Source organism: Aquarana catesbeiana, linkage group LG01, assembly GCF_042186555.1.
Source record: "Aquarana catesbeiana isolate 2022-GZ linkage group LG01, ASM4218655v1, whole genome shotgun sequence".
In the NCBI taxonomy this organism is placed as follows: Eukaryota; Metazoa; Chordata; class Amphibia; order Anura; family Ranidae; genus Aquarana; species Aquarana catesbeiana.
The window spans coordinates 169,982,540-169,999,738 of NC_133324.1; the positions used below are offsets into that span (position 1 = coordinate 169,982,540).

The 17,199-nt window shown below is 41.2% G+C and overlaps 2 protein-coding genes across 17 annotated transcripts in view; one reads left to right on the forward strand and one right to left on the reverse strand.

Annotated features, from left to right (window-relative positions):
* Positions 1-7,927, forward strand: part of CAST (calpastatin) — a 264,338-nt gene extending 256,411 nt beyond the window's left edge. For all 16 annotated transcript variants that reach the window (XM_073624543.1, XM_073624542.1, XM_073624550.1 and 13 more), the window contains one exon: positions 6,540-7,927. The gene's annotated coding sequence lies outside the window, so the exon portion shown is untranslated. The remainder of the gene's footprint in view (positions 1-6,539) is intronic.
* A 3,249-nt stretch (positions 7,928-11,176) lies between these two features.
* The window catches only part of ERAP1 (endoplasmic reticulum aminopeptidase 1), a 127,214-nt gene continuing 121,191 nt past the window's right edge, over positions 11,177-17,199 (reverse strand). The window contains exon 20 of the mRNA XM_073624558.1: positions 11,177-15,089. Within this exon, the coding sequence (XP_073480659.1) occupies positions 14,946-15,089 (144 nt within the window). The 3' untranslated portion in view covers positions 11,177-14,945. The remainder of the gene's footprint in view (positions 15,090-17,199) is intronic.

Consider the following 17,199-nt stretch of genomic DNA (forward strand, 5'->3'; position numbering starts at 1 on the left):
GGACTGATGACAACACAGTACTTACACTTATTGATGCTTGCGGTATTAATATTAATCATAACATTAAACAGTTGTAACATCAGAATCATTAGTAGGTAATGATGGATAATGGCAAGAAATATGGATGTTGATGGTATTAAAGACAATTTTTTTCCTAAAAAAAATGCAAAAATGTAGTGCTGGGTTAGTGTAAGGAATACAGATATCCCATATCAAATAGTGCAGACAAAAAGTATTACACAAAAGTGCAATGCAATACTAATAATACGTAATATTGTGCAAATGTGCAATACAGTAATTAGCGAATATGCGATTAAGTGCAAAAAAGGGAATGAACAAAAAACTTCCAAATGTGCAATCCTGTGAAATCCTGTGCAATATATAATAGACAAAAATGTATATAGGAAAAAATGAAACGCAGTAAATGCTAAAAAAGTGCAATATGAGTGTGTAGCGCTGGTAGATTTATGATCTACCAACTGATAGGTAAATTTAGTGAATTGCTCGTTGGGGGAGTTAGATTTGCCTCTGTTCCAGCTTGGCTGACGTTGCGTGTGGTTCCACACTGAGCCGGTGGGTGTCGCTGTTACCATTGGCTAGTGTTGGAAGGGCAACGTGTCGAAGCGTATGGGTGCTCCTCTGTCCCGGAGACAACTCGGTGGAGGTGGTCCTCCCGAGTTGCATTCTGGGAGAGGGTATTTATGGGACAGACGCCATGTTTTGGGGTTTGTTTTACAGCCACCTGCTGGCCCTCCTGGCCGACAGGTATGCGTTAGAGTGCTACCTCGTGGTCCTCCGTTCCGGAGGTCCACGCCGCTTCGTCGAGTGGGTGGGCCCAGAAGAATGTCTGGGGCCTACCACAGCAGCCGAGGAATGGTCCTGAGCTGTCTATCCAGAGTGAAGAAGCTGGACAACCGAGAAGATCCCAGGGGAGGACCCGTGATAGAAGGATCATGCAGAGTGCTGGTCTGGAGAGGGGCCTGGTGACTCGGTTGGAGGATGTATCCTAAAGTAGTTCTATAGCATAGTACTGCCAGGTTGGCTTAGAGGTCCAAGTACTGTGTGTCTGACATTCACCGCAAAGTTTAATAAATCCTGTGGCAGAGGATTTTACGTATTTATTTCAAGTCTGTGGCAGAGACTTTTGTTCGTGCTACGTACTGGCTGCTAGGCAAGTGAGAGAGGCATATCCAGGCGAGCAAAGATTATGTCCCACAAGGGGATTGCATCCGATTACAATATTCAACTTTAAAGGACGTTCTCAAGAATCCTAAAGAAAGGTATTTGAGCTTCCCTGTAGCTTCCCTCCTGCCTCTTTCCTGCTACTTCCTTCGCTACTTGGTTCAATAAAGCATTGAAAACGTACTCAAGTGTTGGTGCTTTTATCGTCCAGAGGTAAACTCAATGGAACCCTAGACCCGGTGCCGGTGAAGCAGGGGTGTCGAGAGTGAAGGTAACAAGCCCGCTTAAACCAGCAGCTCCACCGAGAGTTATTGCTACATGTGGGGGCGTCGCCCGGGATTTGTTGACCATCAATTCACGCAACCCAGAGAGGTGTTTCACCGGGAGTTTATGGTGAAAGCTGGACTTTGTCAAATTTTTCAGGAAGAGAAGAGGTTAAAAGTTGCAGGACTTTATTTCTGAATGCGTAGGCAGCGGGCGCCAGTAAAAGCCCGGGAGCTACGTGATCAGAAGAACAAGTGGGAGGAGCCTACCCTACTTGATACCGCATGGGACGCGTGTATGTGTTTGGCGCCAGAGAAGAAGAGAGGCCTTGTGATCGTGCTGAGAAGATCAGAGTGTGGCCATGTCTTTTTCAGCGATGCAGCCAATTATGGGACCAAGAATGTTCCCTGCAAGCACCGCGTTGAATACTGTGCTGACCGGAGCCCTGCTTACAGATACTGGTGTTCGTCTGAAGCCGCAGGGAAGGTTTGTTCTGTATACCTCAGGAGATATTGAGGGACTGGGCATAATTTGCCATAGATGTGAAGGACTGGCTGTACATCTCCGTCCATTTGGTCGATGTCCGCAATGTGGAGAGTATTTGTTTGGTGGAGCAGCCTACCATGTCGCCCCGTGCTTATCGGATGGATTGGGCAACAGGCATCGCCTCAGTAGAAGCTATTACTACAGAGAGAGAGCAGCAGGCCATCACTTTGCCTGTTGTTGCCGAGAATGTTCCGGAGAGAGACACTGCTGTTGCCATCTCATCAGTGGACATTGCTTTGAATTCTGAGTCCACCACGCCTGTCTCTGTTGTACTTGGGCAGAGGAAGGTGGGATATGTGAAGGCTTCCCGCGGCCGTGGCCGAGGCCTACCCCCGAGGTTACCTGAACCGGATCCAACAAAGTCCACGACAGGAACGGGTAAGCAGCTGATGGGGAATGTATCTGGGACTGTAAATAAATATCTGCCAGCGGAAGAGTTGGGAGATTCGGAAATAGAATCCACGTCGGATCTTTCCGGTGATGATGACCTGTTTGAGACTATGTTACATCGCCTCTACTATGACTTTCCCTGAATGGACAGCCCTGAGTACTGGGAAGACATCACCCTGTGTGGAGCCACACAGCACTGTAAATGAGACTTTGTCGAAAGTTGTTAGTTCACTACGGACACCGGCTGGGTCTATGGTGAGCAAATCCTTGGATTCCTGTGTGCCTCCTGGCATGGGAAAGAACAGATCCTTGCCCAAACTTGCACGTTTGCAGAGAATGTTAAACAAGCGTGTAGCTACAGAGTATGGCTTGGAGTTCCCCTATGTGCCTCAGGATGTAATGCAAGTGATTGAAGTTAACCGGGAACTTTGGTACAGTGAAGCTGTTTGGGACTACTTGTCTGTGCCTAAGCCTTTCTGAAAAACTGGATGTTCTGTTAAAATGGATGAACGTTTTAGTGGATGTTTTATGCACTGGAACTTCGGTTGGCACATCTATGCTGACAAAGTGGTCATCTGCAGGCCTGGAAAAGATGACGTTGTATATTTCATTACCACAGTGGATAAACTGGGAAAGACACTGACCTTGCCAGATCCCCGGTTTTATTGGTAACTATGGACAACAGAACTTTGAAGTTAGTTAGTTAGTGTCAGTATAAAGAGATCTTTGTGGTCAAGGTCTGGATATTCATCTCAGTGTTTTGCATCCAAGGACTTCTTTCATGTGAAAAAATATTTTATACAGGGATGGACTCCTAAAGATTATTTTTGATAATAGATTATGGGAAGAGAGTCTCATTTTTAAATGAGGCTTTGCTCCTGAAGTTGTACAGTATATATGTGTGTGTTTAACATGTTTTCCTTTTCAGGAACCATTTGATCTCCTATCAAGCTGTGAGGCTTTTCAGCTAGATTGTGAGGTTGTGTACAGTCATAGGATGGTTTTGTTTACGGATGTGAACATATTGTTTTATAGATGTTAATCTCATAATGTCTTTCCACTGTCTTTCCTTCTTCTCTATCTAATCCAAGTTTTAAGCTCAAATACCTACTCCCAGGCTTGGGAGTTATCATTATTTTTGGACAGACGTTGGGGACAATGTCTATTGTAGTGAGGGGAGTATGTAGCGCTGGTAGATTTATGATCTACCAACTGATAGGTAAATTTAGTGAATTGCTTGTTAGGGGAGTTAGATTTGCCTCTGTCCCAGCTTGGCTGACGTTGCGTGTGGTTCTACTCTGAGCCGGTGGGTGTCACTGTTACCATTGGCTAGTGTTGGAAGGGCAACGTGTTGAAGCGTATGGGTGCTCCTCTGTCCCGGAGACAACTTGGTGGAGGTGGTCCTCCAAGTTGCATTCTGGGAGAGGGTATTTATGGGACAGATGCCATGTTTTGGGATTTGTTTTACAGCCACCTGCTGGCCCTCCTGGCCGACAGGTATGCGTTAGAGTGCTACCTCATGGTCCTCCGTTCCGGAGGCCCGCACCGATGCGGCGCGTGGGTGGGCCCAGAAGCATGTCTGGGGCCTACCACAGCAGCCGAGGAATGGTCCTGAGCTGTCTATCCAGAGTGAAGAAGCTGGACAACCGAGAAGATCCCAGGGGAGGACCCGTCATGGAAGGATCATGCAGAGTGCTGGTCTGGAGAGGGGCCTGGTGACTCGGTTGGAGGATGTATCCTAAAGTAGTTCTATAGCATGGTACTGCCGGGTTGGCTTAGAGGTCCAAGTACTGTGTCTGACATTCACCGCAAAGTTTAATACATCCTGTGGCAGAGGATTGTACGGATTTATTTCAAGCAAGTCTGTGGCAGAGACTTTTGTTCGTGCTACGTACTGGCTGCTAGGCAAGTGAGAGAGGCCTATCCAGGTGAGCAAAGATTGTGTCCCACAAGGAGATTGCATCCGATTTACAATATTCAACTTTAAAGGACGTTCTCTAAAGAAAGGTATTTGAGCTTCCCTGTAGCTTCCCTCCTGCCTCTTTCCTGCTACTTCCTTCATTACTTGGTTCAATAAAGCATTGAAAACGTACTCAAGTGTTGGTGCTTTTATCGTCCAGAGGTAAACTCAACAGAACCCTAGACCTGGTGACGGTGAAGCAGGGGTGTCGAGAGTGAAGGTAACAAGCCCGCTTAAACCAGCAGCTCTACCAAGAGTTATTGCTACAAGTGCAAACAAAGTTCTTAAGTGGCTAATATCCAAAATAAGTGACTTCAGGTGCAGCATGGAACATCGATCAGCTGGTTGACACCGTGATATCCATCACCTCTTTAAGATAAAAGGCTTACCAGAAAGCCTGTGACCCCCCCCCTCTTCTCGGGGAGGTCAGACAGCGCTTATATGAAATCAGGGATCCACAGATGGAGTACTGTGACCTCCCCCTCTGATCGTCTGTTGGCAGCCAGCCAGCATAAGCAGCAGCAGATGATGATATGTAGGAAGAGAGAGAGCCCAAATAGTGCAGAGTGTTTCTTTCAAGCATATTTATTTAGTAAAAAAAGGGGGGGTTCAGCAGCTACATAAAAACACTGGATAGCAGATTCCAGTTCAGAGTAAACAGAGTAGTACTTGCAAGTAGAAAAATCCATACAGGTCCGTAAAATCAAAGTACGCATGCGCAGAGCATGTGTTTGTAGCGTCCAGACGATCGTTTCGTCATATGTGACGTCATCGGGGTTACGCCCCACGTCCACACCTGCGCTTTATATACCCAGTGGGCGAAACGAGGAAGCGCTGCCATAGGTCACACAAAATGTTACAGACCAGTTAATTGGATGAGATAGATCAATCTCAAAATAGAGAACACCTGAAGTGATTAACATATCCAATAGCCCTGCTGTGTAAGCTAAACTACCAAGGCATCTGTAAACAGCACATACTGCCATCTAGTGGAGAAAAAGAATATTAACATATCAAATTTATAAAAAGATTGGATACCCCGTAAAGCCCAAAGGTTTTACAATATTGAGCAATACAACCCAGTGATCAAATCATGATATACATACATATCAAAGAGATGTACATCTTCATACATAAACTTGATTGCAAACTTAATTAAAATACCATGTAGGCCAAGAAATGGGCCAAAAATGAAATAAAAAATAGAAAAAAAATAATAATAAAAATACTCCAAGGGCCAAAATAGGTACACACAGCACTTGATCTTAAGAGGTATTAATGCAAATAGAGTGATATTCAAGATATATATTTGTGATACACGTAACCTTTTGGAAAACAGATTTTATTATCTTCTAATCTCAAGAACTACATTTGTAACATACAGCAGATCATTGCATAGCCTCAGTGTACAATGACCATGTTGCATATTGTGTAATGATGGGAATGTTGGGGCTCTCATACAAAATGTGAATAAAAACCTATTCTACGCAATATGCCTCACAATACAGAAAGGGCAGGAGAGGGAGGGAGTAAGAGAAATATACACCACATGGCAAAAAGTTTGCAGAAACCTGACCATCATACCTCCTGAGTTTGTTAGACACCCGTTTGTTAGACACCCAATTCTAAATCCATGCAAATTAATATGGAGTTAGTCCCCCTTTGTGGCTTTCACAGCAACAACCTTTCTGAGAAGGCTTTCCATAAGATTTTGAAGTGTGTCTGTGGTAAATTGTGCCCATTCAAAGGGGAATTTGTGAGGTCAGGTACTTAAAGGAAACTAAAAATCATCCTAAAGTTTTTTTATAGTAGGGTTTAGGTCAGGACTTTGTACAGGTCACTTAAGTTCGCCACATCAAACTCATCAAGTCATGTCTTTATAGAGCTGGCTTAGTGCTCAGGGTCAAATTCATGCTGGAATAAAAAATCGCCTTCACCAAGCTGTTATCATAAAGGTTATGAGCGTACAGTTGTCTAAAATGGCTTTATTATCTGTAGAATTAACAGTATGCTTGAAGCGGAATTTAAGTTCTAAAACAAAATTGAGAAAAGATAGACTCTTTAATCAGACGATTAGCTTGATAGTGCTACCTACCTTTGCCATTGTTGCATAGTTTTATAGAATGCTGTCCTGATTGAACCTACCTTGTAATGTGATTTTAACTATTTTGACTTGTTTACGTTTTTTTCTTTTTAGATCAGTGTACAGTTTGTCTCTTTAATAACTGCTTGGGAAGAACAAATTGTGATACAAGCACACAGCTGTGTGACCTGGCTTCCACTGTCCCCTTCCCTGCACCAAGGACTTCAGAAATGCCTCTTCAAATCTTTTGTTCCTGTTGGCAATTTCTCTCAGTTTTTCTCAGTTCTTTTCTCCAGTTCTTAGCAGGGGCAAAGCTCCTATAGCTGTAATGAAATGTATAATGTAAGTAATAAAATAAAGGCAGCGATCTTTGCACAGTTTCCAAGCAGACAGGATGTGTGAATGAGAACCTGTTGGGTACCTGACATTGTACAAATCACTATTTGAGGTGAGATTTTTTTTCCTGTGCGTATGCAAATGCTTGGTCACATTAATGTTTTGGTGGTGAGGATTGTGTGTGTCACTGAAATATTGAGAATTAGCCAAACAATAAATCATTGGGGTTTACTTAAGATCAATGCCAAGAGCAATGATGTAAGGTAACCAGCAGCAGCCGTTTAGGAGTTACGGACTTATGGTTGCTTCCAGTTGGTTGGTGTGGGTTACGTCACATCCCGACTTTCTTTAAAACTGAGTTTTGGCCCAAAACTATTTTTTCCCATTTGTACAGTAAAAATAAATGAACACTAATTAAGTTCATTGAAGCTCTGCTGCATTATGTAATACTCTTTCATTCTCCCATGCAGTACAGTCAGTGCTGAAACTTAGTTCTGCCTGGAGTACACAGATCATAGCGAGTCACTGCAGCTCATACATTCTGAAAATATCTTTCATTCTTTTCAATGAATGCAATGCATTCTCTGATTTGAGGAGGTATGGATGATCTCCCCTCCTTCAGTCACAGAGTACCTTGCATTCATTGAAAAGAATGGATGATCTGAAGAGTGATCTGTGTATTTCAGTGCTGGACGTTGCCTGTATTGTACGGGGAATGAAGCAGTAGTGCATAATTCAGCAGCGATCACACATTGCCCACACTTCATTAGTGTTCACTTTTTTTACAGTGCAAATGTGTTTTTTGTTCAGCTTTAAATGAATGCATCTGAATTTACAAATACTGTGCCTTTCTATTCACCAGTACCCTATTCTTTGTTTATGAAATATATTTTGGCTACCCTGGCGTTGGCAGGCCTTTATAGTTTTGCATATATTGAATAGTCCTATTTTTACAAAAGATGATTGCACTGATACCTACAAAATAAAACCATACACATTGGATGTATTACATTGACTGCTATGCAAAGAGTTACATTTTTACTGTACTATGCTGTACATCAGCTAGGACATGAGGGATCTTCATAAAATCTAAGTGATATAAAGGCTGTTTTGCTTTGAACTTATAACTGTGGAACACTATTGGAAATAAAAGTTAAAATAATGCAGTGGTGGTTAACTATTTTGTACATTTAAGCAAAAAAGAACAAAAATGGTCTACAAGTGTTGTGCACTGATCCTGTAGGAATAATTCTCACTGCTGTAAAGTGTGTGTTTAAAATGTCTTAGTCCACTCTTTTATAAAGTCATAGGGCCTTCACTTTGGTAAATCTGTATGGAATGAGACTGAGGTGAATCTTTATAGATCTTTAGTTAGACCCCCATTTAGAATACTGTGTCTAGTTCTGCTGATCTACCTTATAAAAAGATATTGAGAAGATGGAACCATGAACAGGCAACGCAAATAATGGTCTCTATCTCATATACACATACTAGGCCCAATATGGACAGGAGACAATCACCAGCATGACTTAAGTGTGGGTGGAAGCTGTAGTACCCAGAGGAAACCCACACAAGCATAGGGAGAACATGCACACTCCATGCAAATAGTTTTCTGACTGGTATTCAAACCAAGGCTCCCACTACTGAAAGACAGGTGTGCTAACTACATAGCCACTATGCTGCCCTCCCTCATATTTTAGTGTACAGTTGCATTATTCCTTAAAGTGGTATTAAACCCAAATGCAAACATTTTATTATATTGCAGCTTACCAATTCTAAGATGTGATGGCCGTGCTAGTTTTCTTTTTCAGGCCTTTTTTCTATTTCCATCTGGTGATCTGTCAGCAAGTCTGTTTTTCAAAAGAACAAGCTATCTTGCAGATGTGCCAGTTACAGGGATGAGACAAACTATTCAACACTGGTAGGGGTGCTTACAATGATCATTTTTATTTATGTAAAACCTTTATCCCAAAAGAAAAAAAACTACTTCATCTGCTTATAAAGTATCAGCTGGCTTTTTTGTTAGTATATCCAAATCTGCTAGTACATCTAACACTCCCTCCCCCCGAGACTGACAATGCTGCTGTCCAAAGGTGCCCCCTTAAGGCTGGTACATATGGGCTGAATATCGGCAAGTTCAACAAAAACCTGCCGACATTTAGCCTGTGTGTACAGCAGCCTGTCCAACAGAAGCCAGTCTAAAGACCAGCTTTTATCGAATGAGCCAGCAGGAAAACTAGCATCTGATCAGCACTTGCAGCCAATGGCTGTGAGAGCGCTGATCTGTGTGTTCTAGTGGGGAGAGCAGTCCCCTTGTCAGGACACAAGAGCTTAGCAGGGGAGATTGCCACGCTAACATCGCTCCCCGTGTGTACCTAGTATTGGCTCCTTTATCCAGAGTGGGGGCACTCCAATACAGGAGGTGTGTTACTGACCAGATAAGGGGAAAAAAGCCTAAAAAAAGGAAACTAATGCAGCCACCATGTCTAATGATTGGCAAGCTGCAATATGTTACATTTTTGGTTTTGGGTTTAATACCCTTCAAGTCATAGTTCTTCAACAAAATGCTGGTTATTAGAGTGCTTATTTGTTTCTTGTAACATAATTCTGTATATGAGTGGATTGTGCAGTGAGAAAGCAAAGTCTGGATCGCTGTGTTATTCTCTGGCATGGCAGAATAATATCTTCATATTGCCACACATCCAGAATAATTTCTTTGTAGTGTAGATGCCATTTGGACACTTACTGACCTTTTTTTTTTTTTTTTTTTTTTTCTCTCTCTCTTGGAGTCTCTGGTAATAACAAAAAAAAAAAACTACAAGCTGCTTCTATTTTAAGGGAGTCTCACTTTTTTTCTGCTCAATTTGTCATTCATTTAACATGACAAAACAATGCCATAGGGACTTAGAAGCCCCAGATTTAGCCCTTCTGCACAGGGCCTTTAAGACTTGTGGTGGGTGGGCAGAACGGGAGGAGATTGATTCGAAGGCTTGCCAATCAGGTCCTCACTAATTCAGCCCAGCAGCATCTATCATGCATTAGACATGTGCACAGCAAAAAAAATTGTTTTGTTTCTTTACGTTTCCGTTGATTCGTAATTTCGTAAGACGCGAGTTTTCATATTCGGACTTGTTCGTATTTTCGTAACAGATTATATTTTCGTTGATACGAAATGATTCGTAATTCCGTTAGTCTAATTTTCTTTGATTCGAAATTCGTAATTTTGTTAGATAATAATTTTCGTTTATTCGGTACACTACTCGTAATTTAGTATTTGTTACTTTTGTGAGATTGCCTTTTTCGTTGATTCATACTTTTGTAGGAAATAAAGAATAATAATCCTATGCTTGATTTTCTAATAAGTCCTGTACTTACTCCAGTCCACCTCACTGACTCAGTCTCCTCCTCAACTGAATCTAAAAAGATTCAGGAATGCAGTGTGACTCAAAACGGATAAGCTGATTGGCTAAAGATATTAAGTAAGATACATCACTCACTAATACACTGCCCATTCGAAAGAACTATTCGAGAACACGAAATTACAAACATACATATTAAGATACACTTATGTCCTGTACACACAATAGGATTTTCCGATGGAAAATCCAAGGACCTTGTTGTCGGAAATTCCGACCGTGTGTAGGCTCCATCACACATTTTCCATCAGAATTTCCGACACACAAAGTTTGAGAGCAGACTATAAAATTTTCCGACAACAAAATCTGTTGTCGGAAATTCCGATCGCGTGTACACAAATCCAACGCACAAAGTGCCACGCATGCTCAGAATAAATTAAGAGACGAAAGCTATTGGCTACTGCCCTGTTCATAGTCCCGACGTACGTGTTTTACGTCACCGCGTTCAGAACGATCGGATTTTCCAACAACTTTGTGTGACAGTGTGTATGCAAGACAAGTTTGAGCCAACATCCGTTGGAAAAAATCCATGGGTTTTTGTTGTCGGAATGTCCGATCAATGTCCGATCGTGTATACAGGGCATTACACTGTCTATTCAAAAGAACGATTCAAGAACACGAGGAAACAAAATTATGAACACACAAATGAAAATACAAAATTATGAAGAAAGGATTGAAAATACGAAATGTAAATCATTTGTTATAGATGTCGTCATTTTCTTTTACTGTTTTCGGAATTTCGTATTTTCGTAAGTTTGTCCGTTCGTATTTTCGCATGTTCGTTATTGTGCTTATTCCTAATTTCATAATTTTTGTATTTTGGTTCTTTTAGCTGTTCGGATGTTCGAATTGATCCAAATGTACGAATACTAACAAATTCGTACGAAAATCTATTCGTTACAAACCGAATAGCACATGTCTATCATTCATACAGATATTAATTATACAAATGTGTATAAAGTAATTTCCACGTTTCACAATGACCAGAAACACATCAAATTTTCTATAAAGCATTTTTTATTTGTAAGCTGCATACAAAAAACGCACAATAAGGGAAATGAAATAAAATGTGAATCTGAGCAGGTACTCTAAAACCTAGTACAGGGACATGTAAAAACTGGAGGAAAGGATAATGAAGTTGTTGGTCAGCCGATCACAAGGCAGCTGATAATGTTGTAGTATAAGAAAAAGTGATCACTAATATATGGCTACCAAAACTGGTTTCAGCCTTTCCTCCTGTTTCTCCACATTCATTCCATTATTTCAGCACACTGGAAATGGTTATTCTGTGTCTTTTTATACACGAACCGTAAATAAAATAAAAAGTAGCATTGTTCAATGCAACCAAATGCTGTACTACAAATACAAGTGGTTGTCTGGGATGTTAAAGGGATAATGTACCTTTTTGTGCTTCCTTGTGGAAAAGGGAAATTGTCACTATACTCCACTGCTGTCAAAACCTGTTTCTCCAGAGAAGCTTGTAAACACAGCCATGCCATGCATGTGGGCATCACATTTCTGCTACATCTATGATCTATACAATTCCAGACTTCTTTGATGAGTAGGGGGGGGGGGGGGGTAGTCTTCATGCATTATGCACTAAACTACACAAGAGCAAAGCCTTTGGACTTTCTATAAGTCACCTTTCTGTAATTCAAAGTAAAATATGTAAAGCATAGTAGCTTTTTGCATACAATTTAGATTCCATCTCTCACTGATCTGACTACACTTAACTCCTGGCTGTACCCTGAACATGAATGTTCTTTGCACTGGTTTATAGAACAAGCCCATTTTGTTTTCTTTTAATCCTGCTTTTATATCCAGTCCAGTGTGCTGACATTTTAGTGCAAGAAAGCCATGTTTCATAAAAATAATAGAAAACTACACATTTACACTCATTTAAAACAGCTATTAAAACACATTCTATTCTTTTTTGGAAACGGTTTTAATATTATCTCAATGTAGATCCTTTCTTTCATTCAGTGACTGAAGGCGGCTACAGTGTTCTTGCTGCCATCTTCAAACCATTGATCTTTGCCTCGTATTACTACATATAGCCACCAATTACTCCAGATTACAGGATAGATTTGATTGCCAAACATTTAAACAAATATATTAGTCTATTAAAGTTTCTCTTATTCAGCACCCAGGCTGAAAAAGCGAGACATTTACATGTATCGCTAGCCTTAGATTTGGAGCAAAATAAGAGTAGTATGTAATACTAGCCAAAGGGCTATGATGTACAAAAGCACAAATCACAAAGTTCCTAAAATTCATTTTTCCCTAACCTGCCAATAAAAAAATACCCTAATTTCAGCTGCCAACACATTATTGCATGAAGCCTTAACTAAATACATTTTTATAGTATCATAAATTGCATCACAGCTTACCAAATGTCATTTAAAGTGGAACCAATTTTTTTTGTTAGAGGGGAGAAGGGTTCTCACTGGTGTCTGTGTCCATGTTTAGAAGGAAGGTGACAGCAAATCTCTTTAACATGACAAACCTGAGTGAATTTAGCTAGTGTTCCACTTTACCATCGTATTGAAGAATTCATTAGACATTAACCATTTGCATTATCAAAGCAATGGTTCTAAATTTTTCCATATCATTCCATGTGAGAAAATCACAAAAAAAATTGTTTACTACACAGAAGACCCAAGATACTGAATTTTTTGGCAGCTGTAGGAGAGTTCTGTCACTTGCTGATTTATTTATTTATTTTTTTAATCTATAGCTTCACCAAAAACGGAAGTGCCAGTGGGTCTTCTAGTGACAAGTGTATTTTACAATTCATTCAATCACTGTAGTAAAAAGAGGCGAGAGAAGGGAGGGGACCAAAAAAAAAACTCCTTATTGTTTATGCAATTAACCTCTGTAGTCTCAAAGGCCTACTATCACAAAAAAATACTGGGGGGATTCAATAAAGCACTTTTATGGGCAGTTTGACCCCTAAAAAAAGGCTTGTGCTAGATTAAAAAAGATCCCTGCCGCCAGTTTTGATAGCCTTTCTGACTTGTGCAGTAGATTAAGGTGGTTCCTATTAGCCCCTCTTTTACTTTGGCTGCACCAAATTCAAAAAAAGAATGACCTCCATTTTGGAGATAATGAAACTGGAGGTAATTAAGATCAACTCTTAAGTTGGCATACAGAGACGGGCAGAATGCCTGTCTCTGTATGCTATGTAGCAGAGCAGCATGTCTGCCACCAATATCCCATCCTCACCTGTTCCTGTTTGCCAGGAATGCGATCGGCTTTGCAGCCACCATTGACGCTAACATTAACTAATTTCCCATGAGGTCTGCTCTTTCTGACTGACAGTAGGAAATGGATGTATTCTATGGCTAATATTAAGTTATTAGCTATGGAATCTGCCTGCTTCCAATGACAAGGGGACAAGGGGAGTGGATCTGAAAGGGAACTAGTCCTTCATCTTCCCCATCAGGCTACACCCAGCCAACCACAAAACCTCTTGGTCGTGGTGTTGTATGATGGCTGCAGGGGTGGGGAGGGAGCTCAGCTGAGGACAAGAGTACCTGTATGGACACTCTGGTCTCGGTGTTACTCTGCATGCAGCACCCCAAATTTATGTACCTGTTTCCACCGACATTTGTCATGCTCTTTAAGAATTATATATATAGCTCAAACAACAATGATTGTAACGGGGCATAGAAGAAATTATGGCCAGGGGTGCAATTAATCATCTCTCCTTCTCCTGTTTTTAATTTTTTTTTTTCATCTTTTTATCTATGTTAGTCTTATATCAGACCAGGCAGCTAATTCTTAATCAGTGACAGAATGCTACAATTCAAATCACATTATCCTGTGCTGCCTAAACAGGATATATTTCAATCCCCACTGCTCAGTTAGCGAAGATGCACCCTCCACTAATGATAATGGAAGTTACATTTTAGTGATTCTGTCACCACTGAAGTTGCACCAGTCTGTCTGAGATGGCTGTTATAGTGTGCCCTAAGCCTTATTACTGTCCATTTTACATAAAGACTTGTAAAATAAAAAAAATGATTTTTTAAACTGAATACTATACTTTGCATGTATTAACAGCATTCAGTTATCAGAATACAATATACGTTTTATTTAGCCCCATCCTCAGCCCTCCCTATTGCATTCTTTCAGCAGGAAATTTCCTATGAGATCCCATGGGTAATGATTTGACAGTTGGTTAAAAAAGGCATTGAGCTGGTGGAAGAGTAAGGCTCCGTTCACACCTGAGCGTGGTATTTTCAGGCAAAAAGTCGTGCGATTTTGTACAGGTCAAAAGGTCACCAATGTAAAAGAATGAAAAAAGCCTGTAATCTGCAAAAAAAAAAAGCTTCTGTACTTTTTTGCGCAACAGACGTTTGGCTTTAGGTGACAGAATGCTCAGATGTGAACAGGGGCCATTGAAATGAATGGGATTTGTCTTGTTGAGCATTTTTAGAGCAGAAAAATGCCCAAAAAATGCCTAGGTGTAAACAGAGCCTAAAGCAAAAACATGCTCCTAGAGGCACAGGGCTGAGTATCATACAAACAATCAAATATTTCAATGGACAAAAAAAAGACACTCTATGATCATATGGCCTCGGTAATCTATTAAGTCTGTCCCAAAAAAAGGATCAAAAATGACCCAGCTATGTCTTTTGTTAAGAGAAAAAAATATCAATATACTGAAATTCAGAAATTAGAAAGATTGCTCTTTATTATTATTTTTTTTCTTGTTACTTTTAAATCACCCCAAATGTCAGACTTTATTAAATGAATTCCTTCATTAATTATTCTTCTCCAGCCAAGCTTTAACAAGATCAAAGTTTTTGTCCATCCAACTAATGTTCTCCCCAATAGTCTCTTTGGCTTGTTGAACACATCGCAGTTGGGAGCCATTTTCTTTCAACAAATCAAAAAATTCTGTCACCTGACAAAGAAAAACAACATACGACAAGTATAAGGTCAAAGTGCTCACAAAAGAGTTCACAAGAATTTGGCGAGCCAGAAAAAGGTGTATGACTTGACAATAGGAATACAAAGCTGTGCACATAAGTTCTATTCCATTGTACAGTTTTATTATATAATGCCTCTAAATGTGAGCAGTTTATTGAGGTCAGCTATTAAATCTGAAAGAAAGCGGATGTTTTAGGTGGAAGCTTTCCTTAAAGCTGGCCATACACTATTAAGCAGATACACATATTTCTTATTCCATGCCAAGAGCATGGATGCACGAATCTTCCCTGCTGGGCTATTGTATTCTGTCCGAGTACCCGAATAGAAGCTACAGCTAACTGGATCCAGCCGACAATATTTCTATTAAAGTATATTGGGCAAGAGGGGGCCAATGGAGCCACCCACTGAGAGAATTTTGTCCAGTCCATCAGGAACCAGACGAAATTCAAATAGTGTGTGGCCAGCTGTACTCGAGGAAGCCATTCAGGCACTTCTCACCCTTGGAGATACAGTAAACTCTGTCTATCACAGCCATATCTGCCCCTGTAGACAACAGGGTAACAGAAACTTCAAGGGGGAGGAGGACAGTATAGCTAGTCTGCACCTGTATCAACAACTTCCCCTTAGAGTTGTTCACACCCGTGTAACTGCATATTTCAGAACAGTCCCTTTAAAAGTTAATGTGGCCATAAAGAGTGCTGCCAGACAGCAGCCGTGTATGCTGTTAGGCTGATGTCTCATGAGTTATCCTGTTGCTTGGGAAAACTTGTCAGTGACGGGATTACCTCCTGACCGCTTACACTAGGTGTGTCCAACCTTTTGAAGAGCAAGGGCCACTTAAGTGAATTGGTAACCGGTCGCGGGCCACAATGAGCAAAGCGGGCGGATGACAGGTCCATGTCCACTCTGCATATGCAGAGCAAACCCAATCACAGCCCGCTCTACCCTATGGGCCCTGCGATCCGATCCTCCCAGGCGGAAGAGGACGGATCCCCTTCTGTTTTTTTGTAACAGATTGGCGGTAGGCGGGTGTAAATGGACACAAGTCCGTGAAAAGGAGAACTGAAGAGTCCAATGGGGTAAAACCTGAGGTATTGGTGGTGGTTACTTTCTAAATTACAAAGATAAGAGGGAGTTTTTTTGAGGATGGATTGTTTATATATATATATATATATATATATATATATATATATATATATATAGTTGTGGAATATTAAGCTACCCTAAAATGTACTGATACTAAAAGAGATTGTTTATGTATTCTGTGGAATTTGATGTATTAATGGACTCTGAGCCCCTTTTGTATAAATAAAGAATTTGAAAAAAAGACTTCTGTTATTACCTGCGGGTTTGGTGCGCTTTCTAAAAGCACACCAAAATTCCTGAATGCAGGTGTGGTGCACTCAGAAAGTGCACCACACCTACAGGATATGGCTCAGTGCAGGTGACCTGCAGGTGCACTGCACAGCACGTGCGGATCAGTTTGAAAGCAGCCCAGAGTAACCAGTGTAGAGAACAGATATGCCCATTGCTGTTTGATTTTAATAAAAAAAACTGACTTCAATCTTAACTTCTTCCTCAGGATTCCTGCAGCCATCTGTCCCAGGCTGTTGCTGCCCCAGGCGGAGTGCATTTGGTATTACTCTGCCTGTGACAGGAGCTGGTACTATACTGGAAGCATCGGCTCTGCTCTCTACTGCAGCCGCTTGCTTCCTCTACTGCCGGGTCCATTTTTACCACTGATGCTCTGGGATGGCAGTCGGGAACCCGCGATCTGGGCCTGCCGACCCACCATCCTAGAGCAGAAGGTTGCAGGCCACATCAGAGGGCTCCCCTGACTTATACCGCTATGGCTTCACTGGCCAGACCAGCTAGATCTCCTTGCCCTGCTGCCCTAAACTAGTGAGATTTTTCACCATTCCTGGCTAATGAAGAAATAACTGCATAAGGTACATGGAAGCATTTCCTCAGTAATTCTGCCTCAAGCAATATATCACCAGCAGTAGAATTTGCCACCAAAAATTATTCATCTGTAGACCACTGGGTCTTTAGTTTACTATGACCATGGGCGAATGTGAGTATTC